Source organism: Parambassis ranga, chromosome 8 (assembly GCF_900634625.1).
Source record: "Parambassis ranga chromosome 8, fParRan2.1, whole genome shotgun sequence".
Lineage (NCBI taxonomy): Eukaryota > Metazoa > Chordata > Actinopteri > Ambassidae > Parambassis > Parambassis ranga.
Genome location: NC_041029.1, coordinates 17,481,797 through 17,505,315, shown reverse-complemented (window position 1 = coordinate 17,505,315; position 23,519 = coordinate 17,481,797). Strand labels below are relative to the sequence as shown.

Genomic DNA, 23,519 nt, shown 5'->3' with positions numbered 1-23,519 from the left:
ACATATGCACACACAGGCTTCAACAACCACTCATCATTAGGGATTTTAACTGTGGTGTGCCATCCCTGTTGTCATGACAACTAGGCACCAGAATTTTGGCTTGGAAGCTGTCACATAGTGTAAGAGAGATCTTTTCTTTTTTCAGAGGTGTGCAGGTTTTAAAGGGTTTTTTAACGCTTCCTGCTACACTCGGGCCCGTCGCGATAAGAAAGGCCCCGGGCTTCATTTATTCCTGGTTCATCTCACTGCGTCGCCTTGTTTGTCTTGAACGATGCCTTTATATCGGCGTTTCCACACTTCCACGCACTTTTACCAGTGTGTCTGACGTTGTCATCTTCATTAAAGTCGACACACGGCTCACACAGGACTGCAGACGAGCATCTCGGTGGTTTTATCCTCACTATCCTCAATCCTCTGTAGGTCTGTTTTATCTTTAAGACCATTGGGGCTGTGTGTGTGTGTGAGAGAGAAAGAGAGAGAGAGAGTGTGCTTTGCAAGCATGTGTGTCTGTTTGTGTGTCTGTGTGTGTGTGTGTGTGTGTGTGTGTGTGGGTGTGCCGTCAGCTAGCAGGAATGCATGGGTACCGCCAAAGCTAAGATGGCTGCCAAGCGCTAAGATGGCTGCCAGGATTCCACAGAGCGACAGCGCGGGAGAGAAAGGGAATCAGAGACGGTGTGAGAGGGACTGAGGAGACAGACCTGGAGATGGACTCCTGCAGAATGAGGGACGAGTGTGACGATAAAAATATTGTCAAAAAGAAAGTCAGTGTTTCCCTCCTCTTCCAGGGAGATGAGGTGATTTTATGTCTTTTTGTTTTCTTGATTTGGCAACGGTCAAACTGGGTGAATAGTGGAGCCGTTGGCTGGCACGCAGCGCACCACTGCCACCCAAGATTAGGATGCTGATTTGGTCTTAGAAGATGTTGAGATTGAGGGGCCCTCTCGTACCGGCTGTAAGGGGAGGGGGGGACGTTCTGGCTAGAGAGACTTGGCCCAAGATGCCTTTAAAGCTTTAAAGCACAGCAGGGTAATTGGGCTGAATGGTATATATGATACAGCTATAAAACCCCACAAGGCCGCATTACACGTCTGAAGAAGAATGGCAGCCGGCGGGCCAAACAAAACTGGCTGAAGGAGGCAGCTCGCTGCCTGCTGCCTGCTCCTATAGAACCGAAGGTAAACACATGCAGGAGATGCAATCCAAACGGTGTCTGCGACACCAAAAAATGCACAAAGCTGAGGGTTCTTTAAGGCTTTACCCAGCGGCCTTCAGTAAAACACAGTGTGTAGGTGCCAGAGACACTACAGTCTGCACAACAAAGGGTTCGTTAACCCTCAAACCCTCAAATATGAAAAGCAGAGTTTGTCACCATCTATCATAGAAGGACACGGGCAGAAATGTCAGACGTTGAACTTTCCAGAGGTACTTGAATGCACCGTGTGATTCAATCACTGTGCTCTACAGAGCCCCTTAACTTAGTAATAACTGATTTCTTCTTACACTAGTCTTAGATGGTGTGTCTGAGTGTGTGTGAGTCTTATCCAAGTGCACAAGAGAAAAGTGTGTGTAAACCTTTTTTCACCTCTGACAGAAGTTCTGATATCGTGATAAGTTTTTTTGTTTTTCCGTTTTTACGACTTTCAACTCAGATTCACCCTCAGTGGAAATATGCGCCTTTAATCTCTAATCAAAGATGGAGCGACGTGAGCCAAGCCCACGTCTGTCTGTCTTCTTCTTCTTCTGTGTGGAAAGAATGAAAGAAGGCGCCGCTTCCCATCGAGCTGCTAACCTGCCCCTTCACCTTGGGTGGTGTCCAGACATCTGTCCACCTGACTAACCGTCTCCTCCTCCCTCCTCTCTTCCAGAACAATCAGGACAATCAGACAACTCAAACCAGCAAGGAGACACAGACGTCAAGCCCCCACCCAATGGTAAGCTAAGCATGCATACAAATGTCGCCATGTACACACACACACACACACACACACACCCCTGCAGTACATACAGGCCTCTCTGTGTGTCCCAGCAGAGCTGGGCCTGAGTTTATTATGGTAAGGAGAGTTGATGGTACTGTAGCGTGGGGGCTGTGCTGGGATTGTGGCGGGCCACTCATAAATCACACTGACGTTATTGGAAGATGGGAACCACATGGCCGCTGCCGAGCCGAGCGCTGACCTCATGCGCTGTCCCCGCTGTGGTTAACCCTGGGCAGGGATGGAGCGGAGGAAGGAGAGGCGGAGGACGAGGGAGAGAGAGAGAGAGTGGGGGGTGATGGACAGCTGGAGAGAGGGATGAAGTAGAAGGAGGTCTGAAGGAAGGGTGTGGGTTTTAACTTCAGTCAGCCCTGCAGCAGAACCTCCGTCAGACGTCGGTGTGTAGGCCCGGATGTTACAGAGGCCTAGCACAAACTACTTTTGTGCTAGGCTAAAGGTCGAGCTAACAGCCAGTTTGAGGAGTGCTGCTTCTTTTTGGAATCTGAACTTAAATAGCTAAGCTACCTGTAGTGTGGTTAGCTAACAGATGCTACAGCTAACAGACTACAGAGCAACATTTGGCATCACATCCCAGACCACATGTCCCCCTGAAGTTCGGCTCTGTAGTGGCAGTAAGCCTGGCTGAAGCTGAAGCTGTCACAGTTCTTTGGTGTGAGGGTTTTTACTGCACTTTGCTGTGTTTCTGTAAACATCTTTTATAAGAGCAGAGAGCTAATGAAAGGACTCAAGAACCACAGCAGCAAGTTAGAGCTGCTAATAACAGCACTGTAGGACGCTCATTCTGTCTGTGTTTGTCACAATCTCACACCGTCATTCAGTATTTAAACAATATTATTGTAGAAACATTTGGCTGTAAAGTTAGCTACGTCCTCCGCTCACTTAAACTTAAAAGTCCTCGCTTGGATCAAACCAGGAAGTGTAGCAGTCATTTAGCCAACTTAACAGTTGAGATAGCATTTAGTTAGCAGTGTGCTAGCTGGTCACTGACTGACTGAGTCCTGGTTTGGTTCTGGCTGTGGTGATTTTCAGAGTTTTACTGTGTGAAATTAGCTGTAAACAATCATGAGAGCTCGTTAGAAAGTGAAAACAACCGACCATTTTTAGTAAAAACCACTGATGGTCAAAGCTGCTAAAGTAAAGTTTGATGTCTGTGAGATCACATGACCCAGCGCTCCATCCCTGTCTGTGTGGTGATTACAGTCGCTTGTTGGACCTGATTGGTTGTGTATGTTGAACTGTCAACAGTCCAAAAAAAAGTGAACATGTCCAAACCAAAGGGCCTGTTGTATCTTATAGAAAACACATGGCCCCACTGGATGACACCATCAGTGTGTCGAGCCTGTCCACACGTGTTTCTCAGCTCCCTGTGTGTGTGTGTGTGTGTGTGTGTTTTATCACTCTCCTCTGCAGCCTGTTCTCACACTCATCATCTTCTTCTCCTCCCTTCCTTTCATGCAGGCCACTTGAGTTTCCAGGACTGCTTTGTGACTTCAGGGGTGTGGAACGTGGCCGAGCTGGTCCGTGTGTCGCAGAGTGAGTCACCGCTGTAATTTTTTAACTGTCAATCACTGTCTCCAGTTTCTTATCTGTGGTAGTATCATAGCAGAAGTGCTCATAGCAGCACAGCTAATACACCGAGTAATAAAGTTTAAAGCCATCACTAGGAGCACTGCTCTCATGGAGTCATATTTAAACTACATGCTAACACAGATGTTCCCTGGGATCTCACCTGCATCGTCATGTCAGACTATGGTTATGCTAAAGTAGGAAGAGCAGCAGTGACATGTTACTATTGATCCTTCAGTTATCAGGAGTCGTCCTCTGGGAACCATGAACCTTACATCCAAAGTTTAAGCTTTTTCACTTCCTCTCTAAGAGCTATGAAAGTGTCATGGCCGCCCATCCAAAACATGGCGACCGCTCAGCTGTCCACAACAAGACTAGTAATGAAGTCATGCTTACAGGCTTACACTGACACACTGACACAGTACGGCGGCCATAGTGGATACCGACCCCTTCTGGAACTCGACCTCCAGATAGTGGTCCCCCATGAGTAGATTTCTGGGCCACAGACTTGTCAGTCAGCCCTTGCACGGCGTGTAATTATTAATATTCTGTTATATATTTATATATATTCTGTGATTCCTCTCTGTGATGTGTCTCCTTCAGCCCCGGTTGCTACAGCAACGGGCCCCAACTTCTCTTTGGCCGACCTGGACAGCCCCGGCTACTACAACATCAACCAGGTGACCCTGGGACGGCGCTCCATCACCTCCACCCCCTCCACCAGGTATACTCGGGACACCCCCGTTCAGAACGATGCATTCTGGACTAATATGCTTCATTTCTAACCTCTTAACTGTTTTCCTGAAGCTCGGCCTGCTCTGCTTTGTTTGACTCTGCTCTTTCTTTCCCTTCTCTCCTTCATCACTAATCCGTCTCATTTCTCCCACCGATCTGTCCGTCACCTCGTCCTCACCCCCCCCCCCCCCACTCATCTCACGCTGCAGGACTGAAATGGAGCTTTATGCAAGTCTCCCACGGAGGTAGTTACACTCATTACAGAATATCTCCCCGGATACTAATGTAACACAGACCCCTGCATCACACATGCACGCTGTCGCACACATACGCAGGCCCCCATTTTTTATTTTTTATTGATCGCAGATGTGCGAGTCTATAAGAATCTGCAGCGTCTCTCTGGGTCTGGTCTGCTGTGGACGCAGCATGTTTGTCTCCAGTCGTCCTGCGATGCCCCTGCTGGCTATAACATAACATTCCAACAAAACACTGAACAGAAGCTTGATATTTTTCAGTTTTATCTCTCAGATCTGACCCACGCTCGTCCCCCAAACAATACGAGTGTATTGATTATAATCACACAAACACAAATTCACATAGAAATATCAGAGAAAAAGTCTTAAGCTCGTCTCTAACGTCTTTCTTTCCCCCTCAGCTCCAACAAGCGCAAGTCCATTGACGACAGTGAGATGGAGAGCCCGGTGGATGATGTCTTCTACTCGGGCCGCTCCCCGGCGGCTGGCAGCAGCTCTCAGTCCAGTGGTTGGCCTAACGATGTGGATGCAGGTAGTCCCGCCGCAGCGTCCCCATCATTTTCTGCATGCTTCTCCAGGAGCTGGGCTGAGGTCCACGTCCATTCAGACACAGGGAACACCAGGTTTATATATATACATACATATATATATATATATATATATATGTATGTATATATATATATAATAATAATACATCGACCTTACATAGTGCTTTTCTAGGACACTCAAAGACTCTTTACAGAAGCATTATTCATTCACACCACATTCACACAGTGGCAGTGGAAAACTACAGATGTAGCCACTAAAAGAACTTCTGGATTTTACAGAAGTTTTATGCCACCAGTTGGTGACACTTTATGTATTTAATGAGCTCTAGAGGTTCTAATCTGATATTAACTGGGCTGCCAGTTTAGGGGAGCAACACAGCTGAATAAAATACAAATAAATACATTCTGAGATGAGGTTTTTAATCTCTAAGAAAACTCTAAGATTAAGAATAATCTCTGAGATTTTTTTATTGTTTAACAATGATAAAAAGTGGGAAAGAAAAAATTACATCAAAGCTAAATCAGTGGTGCGTAAAAACACGTGGGATGTATTTTCAGGGGAAATGCAGCAAAAATCTGTTTAATTTTTTTTTTAAATGGCTGATTTTTTTAAATGAATTAATTTATAACTTAATCTCAAATATCCATGTTTTTACCACACACAAGTTTAGACAAACATTCAAGCCTTCGACTCAAAAAGTTCGCTTTACATAATTCCCCTTTATCCAGTGTGTGTTGCTATGCTAAGCTAAGCTAAGCTAGCTCTGCTCACCGTACTGACTCTCAGCTGTAATATAAACATTGTGTAAACCTGTTCTCTGACTTGAACTGGACCAGAAGCCACAGCTCCTCTCCTTCCCCCCCCCCCCCCCCATCATCCCCTCTATAATTTTCCATTCAGACCTCCTAGTCTTATTAAAACCTGTGACCTAATCAGTCCCCAAACCTCATGGCCGCCTCCATCTGACTGTCTCTAAACACATGAGAACACATTCTCTCCGTCGCTCCTGGAGGTTTTATATTGCAGATAGTTTGAGGTTTATTTGCACAACTTTAGTGATTTCTACCGCTAATGCTATAATAAACGTGGAGGAGATGTTGGCTCTCCAAAGAGACGTTTCTGCCAGTTTTTCCCAAAATATCATTCTATTTTATACGAGTGTATATCTCAATATTACAGCGAATAAAACTGAAGCTATCTGCATGCTAACTAGGCGAAAGTCTGTTTTATTTATTTTGGCCGAACTGGCCCTTTTATCAGACCCTGCGCTGACTCATGTTTGTCATCAGAGAACTTGTTGGGCTCAGCTTCTATGCTGCTAGCATCCACTGAGCTTCTCCCCAGGACTGTTTGTGTGAGTGTGTGAGTGTCGGCTGTAGACGTAACACAGACTCTCCCCACAGCTACATACACTGTAGTCTGTATAATCCCCTCTGTGGCTGATTGTGTTTGTTTAACTTTATGAGTCAGACCATTTAAATAAAATAGACTATAGTAATGAGATGTTTATATAAGGAATAGTTCAGCATTTAGGGATATAACGTCGATCTGCTTCCATGCTAAGAAAATTGAAACCACCAGTGTATGCTCGGTACATATGAAGCCTCCGCCAGCAGCCAGTTAGCTAATGTTCTGTAAATAACGAAAACAGGAAATAATAATTTTTTAGAGGACATAAATGAGAGGACGCATGCAGATTAGGGTGCAGATTAGCATGCAGATTAGCAGCAGGTTTTATGACTGTAAACTACTTAGGGCCCCGTTCACACTGGAGAAAGACGCATTTGCGTTCTGACCTGAGCCAGATGTAAGCGTATCCGGCTAGATCCACCTCCGAGAGGTGGATCGAGATCTGTCCGGATATATCCAGATTCATGTTGTTCAGACTCAGAAAAAACGATCCGGATACATCCAGATACAGCCCGAATCCCACTCTAGCCAGATTGATTAACCCTGTGTGAACGGGGTCTAAGAGCTAGTTAGCTAAACCCAGACTAATCCAGAATAAATTAAATTTACACATAATGCACAAAATGCTAAAAGGTCTAATGATATAGAAGTTTTCTTCCTCTATATCATTATCAAAGAAGGGTATGTCATTATAGGGAATACATTGATTTGTTGTTTTTTTTAATTGATTGATTAATGTAGTATAAAAATGGCTGCTGTACCAACCATTACATCCAACGACTGGAAGCAGACCAAACAAAAAAAACAGCTAGCATAAAACCTCCTCACTCTCAGGAAGCTAACATTAAGCTAACCAACTGCAACGTTGTCATGATCCCCCCCCCCCTCACCCTTTAGCTTCCTGTCAAAGCTTTGATTCACAATAGACTTCGTGGACATCTCTTGGGTATTGTATGTGACTTTGGGGATTTTGTTAAATTACTAAAAAAAAAATTAAATGTCGATGTATTCTCCAATTTATAAGCGTCACTCCCACTCACATGCTGCTGTGTTCATGCTGCCAGAAGTGATGATGTAACCATTTTATAGACACTTGCTGCACTCTATAACGTTCAAATCCCCCATTGCCCGTGATTTAACCAGCCCTGTCTCTCTCTCTCATTCTTTCCACCTCTCTCTGTGTCTCTTTTTCTCTCCTCCCCTCTTCCGTTGTTAACTCTTCCCTTCTCCCCTGTTTGGCCTTTCAGTGCAGCACCATTTGGCCAGTGTGCAGGAGAGGAAGATTAAGCATGAGAGCGATGGAGTGCAGTTTCCTTACCATGGTTAGAACAACATTAAACATTATACTGTGTACATGTATACATGCTCTACCTCCGCTCACACCACCCTCAGCCTGTGTACATCTCTCTCTCTCTCTCTCTCTCTCTCTCTTTCATGCCTGCACTTCCTGTGAGCTGCTGCTCTTCATCCCTGTTCTTCTTCTTCTTCCTCCTCTCCTCCTACATCCCTCTTCTGTGTCTTGTTGTCTCTGCTGCTGCTGGGTGGGGTTGTGTGTTTTTCTACCAGATGTCTGCTGTTGTCCATTGTGGGTTCACCAAAGCCTTTTGGTCGCCCAGTAGCTCCATGTAACATGCATCCACCGCCCGCCTGCCTCAGAGATGTGAATCTGTGAGAGGAATCAGAAGATAAAGACATCTCCAGTGCATTGAGAGCAGCCTCTCGCTGATGTACGCTTGATTGTCGTTGTGTAATTAAGGAGCATTATCACATCCCAAAAAAAAACACATTGTTGTGACGCCACATGAATGCAGAGTTTCTGAGGTGATGTGAGCGGCATTCAGCTGAGTGCTTTGGGTGTTGTAATTTTGTTGTTGAGCCCAGAGAGGGAAGGCGATGAAAGACCCAGACAAGGTGGAGGAGGAGGTGGAGGAGGAGGAGGAGGAGGAGGAGGAGGAAGGGGGGATGTGAATGAGGGTTTGTTGAGTAGCTGGTTGTTTAGACAGAGCCGTCGAGTGGCGTTCCCACCTGCCGTCGGCCTGACTCAACCGCCTCTGAAAGACAGCGCAGGAAAAAAAAAACAACATACGACCCAAACAAACAGCGTGGAGGCGCTCAGGTGTGTCATGGACGCACGCCGCGCCTTCTGTCTGCGAGACATGCTTACTCACTAACATGCACATTTACAAATGACATGCAGACACACACAGAAAACTACATTTCAGCTCTCTCTCTCTCGCTCTCTCTGATTTACATCCTCACACACACACACACACACACACACACACACACACACACACACACACTCCCCAATCTGGAGAGGAGCAGTGTTCCGGTCCAGATGGCGCCTCCATGTGTCTACAGCGAAGGGAGCTACTGGGTTACAGCAGACATCTGTTCTGGTGATGGTGGTGATGGTGTTGGGAGTGAGAGATGAGGAAGAGTAGAAGAAGAGGAAGAAGAGGGGCGGAGGACAGGAGGAGGGAGGAAGAGGAGGGATGAAGGGGGGGGGGGTTGGGTGGGGGGGGGCCTCCGCCTCTGCCGTGCTCTGGAGGTGATTCTCTACCTGAGTGAAAGGCTCTGAGGCTTAGCAGGTGATCATGTAATTCATCATTAAGTCTGCTGTCTCCCGCCCAGCGCTGCTCTCTCTCTCTCTCTCTCTCTCTCTCTCCCCCTCTCTCTCTCGCCTGCTCGCTCCTGCTGCTCGGCGGTGGGAAAAACCCGCCGTCAACTTTTCGGCGAAGGGTTTCCCCGTGTATCTGTGAGGCTGACAGACAGCGGACGCTAATTATCCCGGCATAAAGCTGTGATACGGCTGTGTGTGATGATGATGAGCGTGTGGTACCTGAGCGAGGAGTGCCTGAGCTTCTTTATGTGTGTGTGTGTGTGTGTGTGTGTGTGTGTGTGTGTGTGTGTGTGTGTGTGTGTGTGTGGACCGGTTCTGTGATAGTTAGTGGGGGGGGGGGGGGGGTTGTGTGGTCGCCAGCTTGTTAGCGTGGCAAGACTACAGGGTCATGGGAGCAATTGGCTGCCAGTCTGCTGGTGCCGTGTGCCAGGAGCAGGACACAGAAATAATGTAGAACAAACAACTGTGTGTGTGTGTGTGTGTGTGTGTGGACTCACAGACACACACACACACACACAGATTAAGAGAGAGATCAGAGTAACTTCTGTTAGCTTTATCAGGCAAAGCTTTCATTGGGCATCTGGGCCTCATTTGCTGAGAAGCCACGCAGCACCAGATATTTCAGCAAGATACCGACTAATTAGGGAATATCACAGAGACTAGAAACAATATGTATAATGTAAGGCTGTTTATACCATAAGCTGGGATGTGGCGGCGCGTAGTCGTCCCCACTCTGTGCGCACCGCAGAGGAAAAAATCCACAACATGGCAGGATTCAGTTTTTTGGCTTGAGTATTTTAATGTAACGCTGCATGAAGAAGGTCAGGGGACCAGAACCAGAGAGAGAGAGCTACAACCCAGTTAGCATCGGCGCTCAACATGTGTCATCCTGTGCTCATCCTGGCGCTGCAGGACGCCAGGAGGTGTGTTGTGGTTGGTCACTCACACACACAAGGCATCATTTTGTTTACTTGTTGGAGTTCAGGAAAGCGTTGTTGTTGTTGTGTCTTGGTTGCCTTGGTAACCTAGTCCTGTCCCTGTTCATCATTGTTGGCACTCATGGACTTACATTGAACATTGAATATTGACCCTATAGGGGGCCCTAGAGTGTGACACTCAGGGAATCTGAGCTCCAATCCTACAAGTCCCACAATGCAACAGTGTTTTTTTTTTAACTCTATCTCTCTTTATCTCTCCAAGCTTGGCTTCTGCTCCAAAAAATTGGCAGATTCAATATCAGTAATATATTGTGCAGGGTCTCACACACACACACACACACACACACACATCATCATCATCATCATCATCCTCACCCTCACAAAACAGTAGTTTTGTAGTTCCTCAGCAGTTTGCACCGGCGCTCAACATGTGTCATCCTGTGCTCATACTGACGCTGCAGGACGTCAGGAGGTGTGTTGTGTGTTGGTCACTCAGACACACGGGGCATCATTTTGTTTACTTGGTCAAGTTCAGGAAAGGATTGTTGTTGTTGTTGTTGTTGTTGTTGTGTCTTGGTTGCTTGGTAACCTAGTCCTGTCCCATCTACAACATCACTGCTGACACTCATGGACTTATTGCACCCCTGAACATTGAATACAGACCCTGTGACACTGAGTGAATCTGAGCTCTAATCCTACAAGTCCCACAATGCAACAGAACATAATTCTCCAATCTTGGCTTCTGCTCCAAAAAATGGCAGATTCAGTATCAGCAATATATTGTGCAGGGTCTCACACACACACACACACACACACACATCATCCTCATCATCAGACAGCAGTAGTGTTGTAGTTCCTCTCTACTGTTGTAGTTGTGAAGACACTAACAGAAGTCAACACATCCTCAGCAGATGGATGACATCTTTTGTGTTGTGTTTTGTTTTGTGTTTTTTTTTCCCATAATGCCACCATCTCACCCTCCTCGCTGTGTCCTCCTCGCTCCTACACGCAGCAGAGTCACATGACGTGAGCATAAGTGCTTGGCGCCCACCTTTTCTCTCTCTATATACTTAAGTGCCCACACAGGCGCAGCTGCACCCATGGTGCCTGTGAGCAGTGTGGGTAAATAGTGATAAAACATTTCCCAGTGCAGCTTTATAAAAAAAAAAGACTTTATATGCTCTGCTCATAAAATCTATTTCCACATCTCTTTGGGCCATGTTGAAATTACCCACGTCTTTATTTGAGTGTGTTTGTTTTATATGTGTGAATATTGTGTCGTTTAGTAGTTTATGGGCCTCTCTCTCTCTCTCTCTCTCTCTCTCACTCGCTCGCTCGCTCGCCGAGGTTGTTTATCACTGTATTCTTTCAACCAAATCTGAAGCAAACACAACATGAGCTCAGTGTGTTTCCAGAGAACAGTAATGAGGTCTGTGTGTCCGTGCTGATGTACTCCTCTATACTTTCACTTCCTCATTATTCCTCTCTCTTTTATGGATTTCTCCTTCCAGAGTGTTTTATTTCAGCTTATATTCAACGTTGTGGTTCCCGGCAGAGGTCAGATACACCATTTGGCGCTGATCCTCAAACCCTGAAAGTCTAAATTGTTCCTTTTGGATTACCATACATCAAAATAAATTCCCTCAGCGCCCACCGCACCGGGCCTTGATCACAGAAGAGAGCCTCTTTTTATCTGTGGCTGTCACACTTTTGGCCATGTTTCTGGTCCGCTGGTGGAGCCGGGCCTATACTTAAGTGTGCCCGTTTCTACCGAGCTGAGGGATATTTCATGCAGCCCTTTAGCCTCAGCCGACATTTATAGACAGGGGGGGACACTTTAATATGTTTGTCTGTGTGTGTCAGCCATGCCGTCACCGCTCCTCTCCTGCTTAACTTCTTCCATCTTTCTACAGCTCTCCCAACTAGCCTTCACTGGCAGTGTGCCTGGTGCTTATACCACCCAGCCTGAACAGCTTGTGTGTGTCTGTGTGTGTGTGTGAGTTCAAGCACTTCTTTATGAAATACTATATGTCTTAAGGCAGCAACATAAAATACCTGACAGTCAGATATGCAGAAGGGCACTACATCAGAGGATCTACTGATGTGTGTCTTGGCGCGCTCTCCTGCAGCTATATGTAGCCGCGCAGCCCGTGCTGGCGTTGGATTGGAAAAAAAAAAACACACACACACACAGTCTGGCCCAGATATGAGGCCGTCCAGGATCCCATTCATTCTTCAGAGGCGTCCTGACGTGTGCAGTGAGTAGGCTGGCCGCCGTGTTTGTGTTCCCGCAGCTCTCTGTAGCTGCAGACGCCGGGCTGTGACGGCGTTGTGCTCGAGGTTCCGTCAGATAGTCTGGGAGACGGCGTTCTCCGTGTTGTTCAGTAGTTGGACCGCCATTTCCATTTCCCAGCTCTCCTCTGTCCTGACTCTGTACCCCTGGCCTCCCGACCCGCTCCACGACCCACCCTGTCCTCCCCTTTCTCCCGCCACCTCCCCTCGCTCTGAAACCCCCTGCTGCTTCCAAACATGGCCTCTCAGCGGACCCTGCCCCCTCACCCCCGCCCCCTACGCCTTCAGGCTGATGGACATTGTACAGCCCGCTGACTGTACACAAACATAGAATACTGGACAGATTGTGAGAACCCATCTGTTTGTTAAGCCTATCAAACAAATCAATGAATGAATCGATCGATCAATCCATTGATTTCAATCATAATCATTTGATTCTTGTAATCAAATTCTGATTATTTCTTTATTTTTATTTTTTTTAGTAGAGTCAAAGTAAGGAAAGCAGCCATGTTTGATTAAAACCACGTCTCTGTTCTGCCATTTTGTTGATCCCCTTTTTGCCAGGACTCCCATCGCCTGGTTCTCTTAAGAAGTCGGGGAAATTCGATTTCAGCGCCCTGTCCTCCCAGACGAGGTCCCCCCGCATGGCGTTCACCCACCACCCACTGCCAATGCTGGCGGGAGTGAGACCAGGTGAGATCAAGAGACTCCCCCCTCCTCCTCCCTGATCGCCCCTTTCAAAACTCCCCTCCCCCCTCCAGAACCCTCCCCCTCCTCCCCTCCTCACCATCTCCTCCTACCCACTCCACCACTTTCTCAGGGCCCCCCCGCCCCTCCTCCCTGTGGTTTTAGAGGTCCGGGCGTTGTCTTTGGTTGGCTGGGAATGAAATGCTGGCAGGTAGCTCTGTAGGTCTGAGTCTCCTCCTCCGCCTCCCCCTGTGGACCGTGCAGGGTGCAGGTCACGCTGGTGATGGAGCTTGTGGGTGTGGTGTGTGGTTTTTCTGAGCCTGTCTAGCGGTGGATGTGTTGGTGGTGGTATCTCTGTAGATTCTTAGAGTGACGAGGTGGTTGCTGCTGTCTGTCGTTGCTACATCTCTCCTCGGAAACTGTCTCGATTTTGTTCTTGGTTTATTTTGTCATATTTTACAACATCTGGATGGCAGAAAAAAATAAACACACATTTCAGAACGAAGGACAACAACGAACAGAAGACCAATGTTTTGAAAGAGGAACCCGGGACAACCATCTTTGATGTGACCACATGTGACCACAGTTTAGATTGTTTAACACAACTTACTTCTTACAGTGTAAGTAATGAAAGGCGTCTGCTTGAACGTGAAGTGTGTGGACACCCTTCAAATGTTAAATTAGCATATTTAAATCTAAAGAACAGTGATGAGGTCAGATGACAAAACTGGCCCCATGTTGAGACACAAAGTCAACAAACACAAAGTTATCATATAAATACACAATATATGCTCTTAAACTGGCATCATTTTGTTTTAGTTTGTCCACAGAATACAATGACAGATTGATCACAGACAATTAATCAATCAATAAAACAAACAATCAGCTGCTACAGATCCCCTAGACTGCAGCCTTTAAAGAACTAATTATTGTATTATAACCCCATATTTTTTAATAATAATCCAACGAATAATTTCAAATATGTGTGGGTTCTGGGTTGTTAACAAGCCCGTGAGGAGTGACGGAGCGTGCTTCGGCACCTCTTTATCCGCCTGTCCTGGAGTCTGTTCCCCCTGACTCATGGATCTGGGCTGAGCCTGCAGTGATGCAAGTTCAGGGTCCCTCCCATGAAAACACCTTAAATAAAGTCCCTGAATCTCCCCTCAGCAGTCAGTCAGAGGTGAAGAGGCTGCAGTGAATCATCCCGATGGCCTCAGAGTGGTCCACTCGAGTGTTATCATCATTTCATGGAGTACTCCATTAATTTTCAATACTTTAATCTCAGATTACTAATTGCTCCTGATCAGTTTGCTGCGTCTCTGACGGGAGCTTTTTACAGTTAATAAATAATAAAATAAGCCTAATGATGCCACCAGGGTTACATTTGTTAGCAGCACATTAGCATTACAAACCGGAGAAACTGTGCTGTAGGAGGGAGGACGCTGTACGACCCGCGCTTTCGGGGTCTTCTACCACAAAACTCCAAATATCTGATTCCGACCATTGTTTTTTAATGAGTCTCTTGTGACTTCTCTACATTTATTTGCTCTTAATCAGCGGGGTACCTCCTGGCATCACCCAGGCAAAACAGGCAGCTGCCCAGGATCTCAGTTCTGTTTGTAGTCATGTGATGTCCTCCAGTTTTATTTGTGTGTGTGTACGAACATGCACCACTATAGTCCAGTATCAACCCATCTGCCCATTGAAACGGGCTAAACGCCCTCCTTCAGAATCTCTTATGTTTAAGGTGAGAGCGTTACGTCCTTGTTTGGACTTAGTCGGATCACCACATGGCAAACATGGAGCCCTGCAACACACACCCAGCCACCAGTCGTCCCCCCTCTGTAGCTTGGCTTCCAAACGGACTTACATTGACAGTGTGGGAACTGCAGTGCGAGCACGTGTCTGTGTTCACGCTGGCAGGGGCAGAGAGCGATGATCTCTGAGCTGCACCAGCTGATTCTCCACGAGCCCGAAACAAGCTGCTGAGATATCAATCGCAGCCAAAAGGGACTCCGAGGATAAATCACCGCTCTCTTAATTTTATCACCACACAGCAGATCGAGTGAGAGACTTTCTCTTTTTTTTTTTGGAAAGTGCCTGTTTGTAAGTTCACTCAGCGAAGGAGCTCACTGGAGATAATTACCCATGTGCTTTAGTTCTGTAGCAAGGCTACATCAAAGGGGGTTCTAAGCCACCGAGCAGATGTGAGGCAGTGAGGTTGACCACCGTGTCATTAAACCCTCCTCCGCGGTTGTTGACAGACCCGATGCCTCTCGAGATGTAACTACAGCAGATCCGATCTCCACAGACACGCATGCACAAACATGCACACATGTGTAAAATCTTCCATCCTTGTTGCGGCCAGCAGTTGTAATTTATACAGTTGTGATTTCTTTCTGTTTTACACAAACTGTCGGCCGCTGCCAGAGCTCACCACACATCATCGGCGTTGTTGTCGCTCTGTGTGAGGAGACTAGATCCAAAAGGGGGTTTAGAAGCGGGATCGAGGAGCATGCTAGGCCCAGCTGCTCGTGGCAGAACGTTCAGTGGTCCTCTCACTCAGGAGCTGCTATTCTTTACCTCTTTGGGACCATGACCTCCTTTTTCAGAGAGAAAGATATCGTGCCAACTTCCTGGGGGGTTGTTGTGCAGCTGACACAGATATGTGCCCTCAGCTAATTATAAATAATAAATAAAACACCATCTATAGATTAGAAGGATCACAACATGAGCGGTTAGCTGAAAAATGTGTATAAGGAACAATTAGGTTTGTGGTCAATATATTTTGATATGGTGACTGGATATTTGATTTGAATGGGCAGCTAATGCTAACAATGCTAACAGCAGAAAACGCAATGCAAGCGGGCAAAATGGCATAAACACAAGGTTGAAATAGTTAAATTGAATGATCTCAATATATGAATTAACAAAATTAATAATAATAATAAATGTTAAAAAGATAAAATGATGCTAAGGCTAATAGCTCAAGGCTAAGCTAGTTAGCTGAACTTAAGATAAAAGATGACATTTTAGGTAGATAATTGTTAGCTACAAGTAAAAAATGGGTGAAATAGATGCACGACCCGACCAGAGAAACCAGAACTCTGCTTCAGTGATCAGCTGTGAAACGTTCGGTTCTACTGAACACGTAACTGAAGCTGAATGGGATCATGGCTCAGTAAGGACAGACGTGTAGGATGGGGGGATGCGGGGATTCCCTCTGATCCTGCTACCCCCCACCCCAGCACCACCAGCACCACCCGGTCCTGTCCCAAACCCGCCCCCATATACCCCCCTGTGTTTGGCCTTCACCCAGTCTCTAATGGGATTAGTATGGGACTATAGGAGCAGGGAGACAGCTTCACTTGGGAGCAGGCAGCTTGGCATGGGAGCAAGGTGCTGCTCGGCTCAGAGGCAAAGGCCCTTGTCTGGGGGGGGGGGGGGGGGGGAGGGAACGCAGCAGGGTTGGCACCCTCAAGCATTACACACACACACACACACACACACACACACACACACACACACACACACACACACACAATGTATACGATGCAAGCACCAAAGAGCATTGGCAGTCCAACGTGGGCAGCTGGGGGGGGGGGGCTGGTGTCAGACTGGCATGGCTGAGAGGAGAACAGGCTTCTAATACAAATCAAGGAGATTCAGTAATGGATATAGGTCTGACAGAGAGGGCTTTGTGTTTGGTTCGGTAAGGCTCGACCAACTGCTCCCTCTCACACCTCACACATACATTCAGCTGCCGTTTTCTCTGTTTTTCAGTCTTGTAAAGCGAAAACTGGTTCTTTATTTTAAGCGTATTACCCACAGAACGCTGTTATATTTTCACATCTCCACACCTGTCGTACACACACACACACACACACATATATATATTTATATATATATTTGCAGATTTAACCGAAAAACAACTCAGATTTGAAGTGTACGCAGAGATTAATTCTGTCATAGAAACAAAATGTGTCAGATAAAGAAAAAACCCGGCTTTGCCATCTGAATGCCAAATTGCTTCAACGCCAATGAATCACACCCTCAAAACAGCACACAGGCGTGCAGGCATTAAGAGCGGCTAATTTAAGACAGTACTCAATGATCGCTTTGTGCTTTCTCTCTCTCTCAAGCTCTGTTTGGATCTGATTTCAAAATGAAGCACTTCAGTGTGCTGAATCTGTGCTCGAGTGTGTGTGTCTGTATGAAGACATTGTGAGTGTGTGTGTGTGTGTTATCTCCGTGGTATGAAGCTGTAGAGGTGAAAATCTTTATTATTCGTGATGTGTCTCATCATCATCTCTCCCATCTCTAAGAAGCTCAGGTGTTTGTGTCCTCCTCGCGTTGTCGCCCTCGCTCTCTGCTGGTGTTCTTCTAATTCTAACACCTGTCTCCGCAGGGAGTCCCCGTGCTTCAGCCTCGGCCCTGCACTTCCCGTCTCCCTCCATCATCCAGCAGTCTAGCCCCTACTTCACCCACCCAACCATCCGCTACCACCACCACCCTGGACAGGATCCTCTGAAGGAATTTGTGCAGTTCGTCTGTGCCGATGGCTCGGGGCAGGCCGCCGGACAGGTAAGGCTCACCAGCAGGGAGGAGGGAAAAATGGCCGTATTACACAGAAACATGCAGACGCCCACTCACCTAGTACTGCAATATAATGTGTATGCTTCAGGTGTGTAAGAAGGACAGGACAGGACACAAGCATCTGTGTACATAGAAGTCAAATTCTACCACTATTGAATGTTTAATTGTACGGAGTCCTAGAGTGGCCAAAAAGCAAAACAGTTTATTTACATAAATGAGTCCTTTTACTTCACTGAGTGGTTAAACTAGCCTCCATCAGACCAGCAGACTGCACAGTTTACCCCGTGGGGACCCTCGTCCTGGGAAACAACCGACATTATAAAGTGGCAATACTAATCATCATCTTTTTTTTTTGATGTTGCGCTTTGTAGCATGTCCCCCTATGTTATATAAAAACATAAGAAATTTGAATTACACAAGCTCTTTGAGTGCTTGGAGAAGTAAAATGTGTCCTTTTTTTGTATATTTTTCCTCCATGTGTCCACTCCACGACTCCAATATTATGTTTTTTTCAACGAAAAGACAATATATTTCCATAAATTTAAAACTTCTGATCATTTTATGGAGAAATTTGAAATAAAACATAATCTGTGATGCTAAGATTATCATTAAATATTCAGTAGTGGTTCCATTTTACACCATTTCCTTGACAAACCTGTAATAACAGCACATGACGGTAGATAGATTTATTGTCAGTGCATATTTGATGACATGAGTTCACCCACATGTCACACACAACAACACACGTGCACCACGCTGGACGTTTTGTTTAGTCAGCTGCTCTACAAATCTTTGTATTGTCTTGTCGATGTCATTTTGCCGTTTCCTGTTTCAGACCCTCGACGTTCTTCCTCCTCCTCCTCCTCCTCTCTTTATTTTTTCTTTTCGCTCCACCCAACCCCTCAGAAGTTAAACCCATCAGCACGAGAGTGAATCAGTCACAGCCAAGCATACCCGCCCTTGTGTTGTGTTGTCATCGTGTTTCTGTTCTCATCTCTAGCTGTTTGAGATTTTAGTTGGAGTTTGGTTGTTTGGTGCTGGTATCGTTGGTGGTGGTGGTGGTGGTGGTGGTGGTGTTGTGCTTGTGTAGAAGAGAGTTCTGATCCATGATTTTGATTTCTTGCCATCTTCTGGATGAACCAAGTCAAATAATTTGCTCACCTTCCTCCTCCTCCACGGACCACCCCTGTGGAACCTCTCAGCTCCTTTCAAACCCTGTGGTGATTATGATTTTTCACACCTCCATGAAAGATGCCGTTCACACATATCATTCCTTTGGTTGTTGTTTCCCCACCCACCTTCCTCTCCCTCCTTCCACCATCGTCCCACCCCCCCACCACCACCTCCTCCCTCCGTCATGGATATTTTTTTGGACCTGGCCTCCCGAGCTGCGTCCTGTTTTCATTCCGTGTCTGCGGATTGTCGCATGTCGCCCTCCTGACCCTGTTTGTGTTGTCTGCAGCCAAACGGGAGCGGCCAGAGCAAAATGCCAGGCTCCTTCTTGCTGCCTCCACCTCCCCCAGTGGCCCGCCCAGTGCCCCTCCCCATGCCCGACTCTAAACCCAACAGCACGCCCCCTGACGGCGGACTCTCCGCGCCCGCATCTCCGTGTAAGTGACCCCGCAGAGACCGTTCTCTAAACAAAACAAAACAAAAAATAACAACAATAATAATCAGAAAACCCCACCCACCCACCCACCCCACCCCACCCCCAACCCTCCCAGTGCAAAGACTCATTGTTCTTCCTCCAACGTGCCATCAGTGTGTATCCAGCATCTCACCTCCCTTAACCTTCGGAAGGCAGCGAAGACTGTACGGCGGAGCGTGTTAGAGCAGACCCGGCCTGTGGCGCTCCTCATGGTCCTGTACGAGGCCCCTTGAGCTTATGTGTTGAGCTAGTGCCTTCCCTGCCCTGCTGGACTCATCAGTGTGAGAGCATTAGGAGTATTCTCTGGTGGGAAGGGCACAAATTTAGGGCAGTTGATTCATATGGACTCCATTAGAAACAATGACTTTTTTTGCTTCAGCTGTTTGGTGGCTAGTGGTTGTCAGGGTGTGAGCTTCGTGTAAAGGAGTGATGTCAGCTCTGGTAGGAGGGGCACTGGATGGAGCACTTTGTTTTTTTTCCTGTCTGTGTTTTTAGCTCCTTCAAATTTAGTGTTTTCGTTTTTTACCCCCCCCCCCCCCCCAGTCAGCGTCTCAAAGTCTTCTATGTCTTATGTATGTTACTCCAAGTCGCAGAAACACATGGGTGTACGCTGTATCTTCATTACTGTCTCTCTCTCTCTCCTCCTCCTCCTCCTCGTCCTTCCTCCCTTTCCTCCACACAGACAGACAGACAGACAGACACATTATGCACACTTACATCCCTTCAATCCCATCGGCGAGATTCAGATTCTGGAGTCCGTAGGGTTCCTCAAACTGCCCTAAATTTGTCAGAGACGTTGATGCCAGTGGGGTTTGAATGTCCCTGACCGATCCTCGGTGTCAGGATGCTGGTGCGCTCAATCACTTCCAACGGCTGGATTTTAATCACTCTGGGAGATCTGAGTTTGTGTACCAGATTTTGGCAGAACTTTTCCGTGGGGTTTTAATGACCTCAATGATTATATAGCGGTACCTTCTGTAGAGGCTGGTATTTATTCATTTCACAGCGAGGGGCCATCGGGTTCACTGTGTGTAGAACCGGGAAATAAATTTATTTACTTTTTGCATGACAAATATGAAGCTGCGTTAGCATAGCTTGATCAAAGAAAATGGCTGTTAATGGGTGTAGTTGTAAACAAACAAAACTTAAATTAAGTAAGCTGTAGAGGTCTTGGTAGACAGATTACATCAAACAACGCTAGCTGCTACATGCTATGTTCTGAAATGCATTATTCCATTCTTGTGGAGGCTATTTTGAGCGCACAAGTGTGCCAACATCATGGCATAATGGTCAAAAGTTGAACAGATGGACTCCACTCACCTTCAATGGGTGCCATCATGGCCTTTACAACTGAAGGGAGCGAGCAGCAACAGTTTTCAACATGGCGGCAGAGGAAGCTGCCTTTGTTGACGTTAAATGCTGCGTTCATTCAAACTTCTGTGTCTGTGCAGTCATTATTTTTCACTTAGTAATGTTTCGTCAAGTTAGGTTAATTAAGCAGCCTGCAGCTAACTTTAGCTCAGTGCATTAGCTTCTTGTTTTCCCATAATAACACACTTGTAAAAGTACATAGTGTACAATAATAAGCTAAGAGCTGCTTTTGCCAGGCAGGCTGCTAACGATAGCTTCTTCTCACATACATCAGAGTATTTAATCAAGTGAGTGAATGAGTTTACTTCCCTAAAGCTTAAACGATTCTTTTAAAGCTCTGCAGGAAGTTGCTGTGTTCTCTGTGTCCGTGTGCACTGATGGTTTCTCTCCTTCTGTTCTGTTTTTTTTGTAGCATACTCCACGCCAGGCGCCACAGCTCCCAACAGGTTTGTCGGCATCGGATCACGGGACAACAACTTTCTGAACATCCCGCAGCAGACACAGGTAGGAGGTTTGGGCCGTGCTACGCTGACAGTTTGTAAGAAAACTGGTCATGTTTTGACTGCCATTACTGGTCGAACCCAGGAAACGTATTCACCGTGTGGATGCGCGCCAAAATATTTCCCCGAAACCTGCTGCTGGGTTTCCTCCGCCTCTCCCACAGCATCAATGTGTGCATTTGTACATCTGTATTTTACTGTACGTGTGTGGTTTACCATATGTGCTCCACTGTTTATTTGGCACATATGGGGCCTACCCTTCGGGCTCCCTCGCTGCCTTCTTCGCTCCCTCTAATGCTACCTTTCCTTTCTCACTACATTTCTGATATTTTACTTTTTAACTCCTCGGCTCTCTTCCCTCTTCTCTCCGTCGCTGCCTTCTCCTTTTTCCCCTTTTCACCTTCTTCATCCATTCCCTTCGCCACCCTGCGCCCCGTTCATGTGCCTCCTCCATTACCACCAGTACTTTTCTCATTAGCATCCAACCACACCCGCCTGGAGCCAGCTCAGCTCTGCTCCTCGACACATGGAAACCATCTGAAAACTGCTCTGCTGATCCCCTCCCTTGTTTCTCTACCCTCCACTCTTTCTCGCTTTCCATTTCTGCCCCGGCGCTCGTTAGTCTCGTCTAGTTGTTTCTTTTTTTTTACCGAAGATATGTGGACACTGAAACGTCGCATACATATGGTATTTGATGTAATTTTCCAAAACCCATGGGCATCAATCTGTTGCTGGAACAGGCATCAGCCACAAGGCCGTTTTACCGAGGCTGATTGTGGCCAATGGGATTCCCCTACATCCTGAGTCGAGTTATTTCACACCAAACCCAAGTCTTTATGGATCTGGTCATGTTGAAACACAGGATAGTCGTCCTCAAACAGCTGCCACTCCGTTTTAAACACAATAATTATGACTGTATTTGTCTTTATTAGAAGTAACGAGGGCATAAAAAAGACCCAAAGGAAGCAAAAGGAAACCACCTGCATGCTGTGTCCCACTGAACTCACATCTTCTCTTGTGAGTGGAATCAAAATGGCACAAACATATCAATGATACACAGGAAGAAAAGTGTGCATACGTGGTGGCTGCAGGACGGAATGGCGAGAGACAGTCGCCGGCAGCAGTGGGCTTCCTGCGCCCTCTTGTGGTGAAAATCAGGAGCTGCAGCCAAAGCTGAGGAGAGAAACAAGATACCAGCCGGGAAGTGGAACAGGGGGGGGAGCGGAGGGAACAGAGAGCAACGGAGTTTCGGCCCTTATAGAAGTCACGTCCCGGCCGTCTCGTTACCCCCAGCAACCAGACATGATGTCATAGCCAGTTGATCTTGAATTTGAGAAGGGGTAGCTGGAGAGGGTGGTGGGCAGGAAAGAAAAGAGGGTGGTCACTGTCTGCTGCCAAGGGTTTAGTGGGAGTGTTCGCAGGAGATAGATGGATTGTGTGTGTTTGTAAGAGCAGAGTAACTAAGAAGGGAGAAGTTACAATGCCCGAGGCCTGCTGGGACCGGGCCCAGGGGAGCGAGGGGAGCGAGGAGGGGAGGGGGTTATTCATGCGACCTGTTAGAGTCAAACAAAACAAAAGGCTGCTTCCCTGGAGGCTCGGAGTAGTTTCCAAGGCTTGACTTCTAGAATGTTGGCGCACCGGGCCGCGGTGCCAGATCCTGCAGGCCAAGCGGGGCAGCCAACAACAGCGGCGCTGACCCATTTCTGCTCCCTGCTCACGCTGAGCAGGAGAAACCCGACATGAAGATGGCGCAAAGTGACAAGGAGCGCCAGACTGCCATCCCCCTGCTGCAGCTTGGCCCGCGAGGAGCCATTCACCGCTCGGCCAAATTCAAGACATACTGTACTCCTCTCCAGAAAGGGACAGACTCGGTGGTAATAAGCCGGGCGAGTGTCCCAGACGACGGTTCTGTCGCTCACTGTATTTAAAAACTTTTGGGACGGGGTACGGTCCTCCCACAGACAGCAGCTTCTCTGGTGTGGTTCTGTACGAGGATCGTGCAGGTGTTGGTGAATCCTGCCCGCCTGCAGGACTCTGTCACTGTAACGCCACCATCAGCCTGACATTTGTAAATCTAAGTGGAATAACTCGCCAACGAGTGGACAGATGGCGAGCCAAACTGTGCTAACGATATTCGAGGACCCCCCGGGGATAACTTCTGATAACTTCGGTGATCTCCTGAATGTTCATCTAGCGCCTTCATCCAGTGCAAGTTTGTGCCCGAAACTTGGTTTTATACCATCAAACAAATGTCAGAAACAGCCTGTGCTCTCCTTTTTATTTTTAGGGTGTTCATATAGCCAAGGAAACTGTGCAGAAGTTTTTTGCAGATGGGAGACATTTTTCTTCTAACTTG

General features: G+C 47.0%; 1 protein-coding gene across 9 annotated transcripts in view; it reads left to right on the top strand.

Moving 5' to 3' along the window:
- nfixb (nuclear factor I/Xb) overlaps window positions 1–23,519 on the top strand; it is a 125,347-nt gene that overhangs the window by 95,988 nt on the left and 5,840 nt on the right. For 5 of the 9 annotated variants that reach the window (XM_028411113.1, XM_028411114.1, XM_028411108.1 and 2 more), the window contains 8 exons: window positions 1,866–1,931; window positions 3,453–3,527; window positions 4,164–4,284; window positions 4,951–5,081; window positions 7,756–7,830; window positions 12,926–13,054; window positions 17,457–17,632; window positions 21,076–21,167. In XM_028411113.1, coding sequence (XP_028266914.1) covers window positions 1,866–1,931; window positions 3,453–3,527; window positions 4,164–4,284; window positions 4,951–5,081; window positions 7,756–7,830; window positions 12,926–13,054; window positions 17,457–17,632; window positions 21,076–21,147 — 845 coding nt within the window. In that variant the 3' untranslated portion in view covers window positions 21,148–21,167. Of the gene's footprint in view, window positions 1–1,865; window positions 1,932–3,452; window positions 3,528–4,163; window positions 4,285–4,950; window positions 5,082–7,755; window positions 7,831–12,925; window positions 13,055–17,456; window positions 17,633–19,106; window positions 19,255–21,075; window positions 21,168–23,519 lie in introns of all 9 variants that reach the window. The other 4 variants (XM_028411117.1, XM_028411110.1, XM_028411112.1 and 1 more) reach the window with 4 other exon arrangements.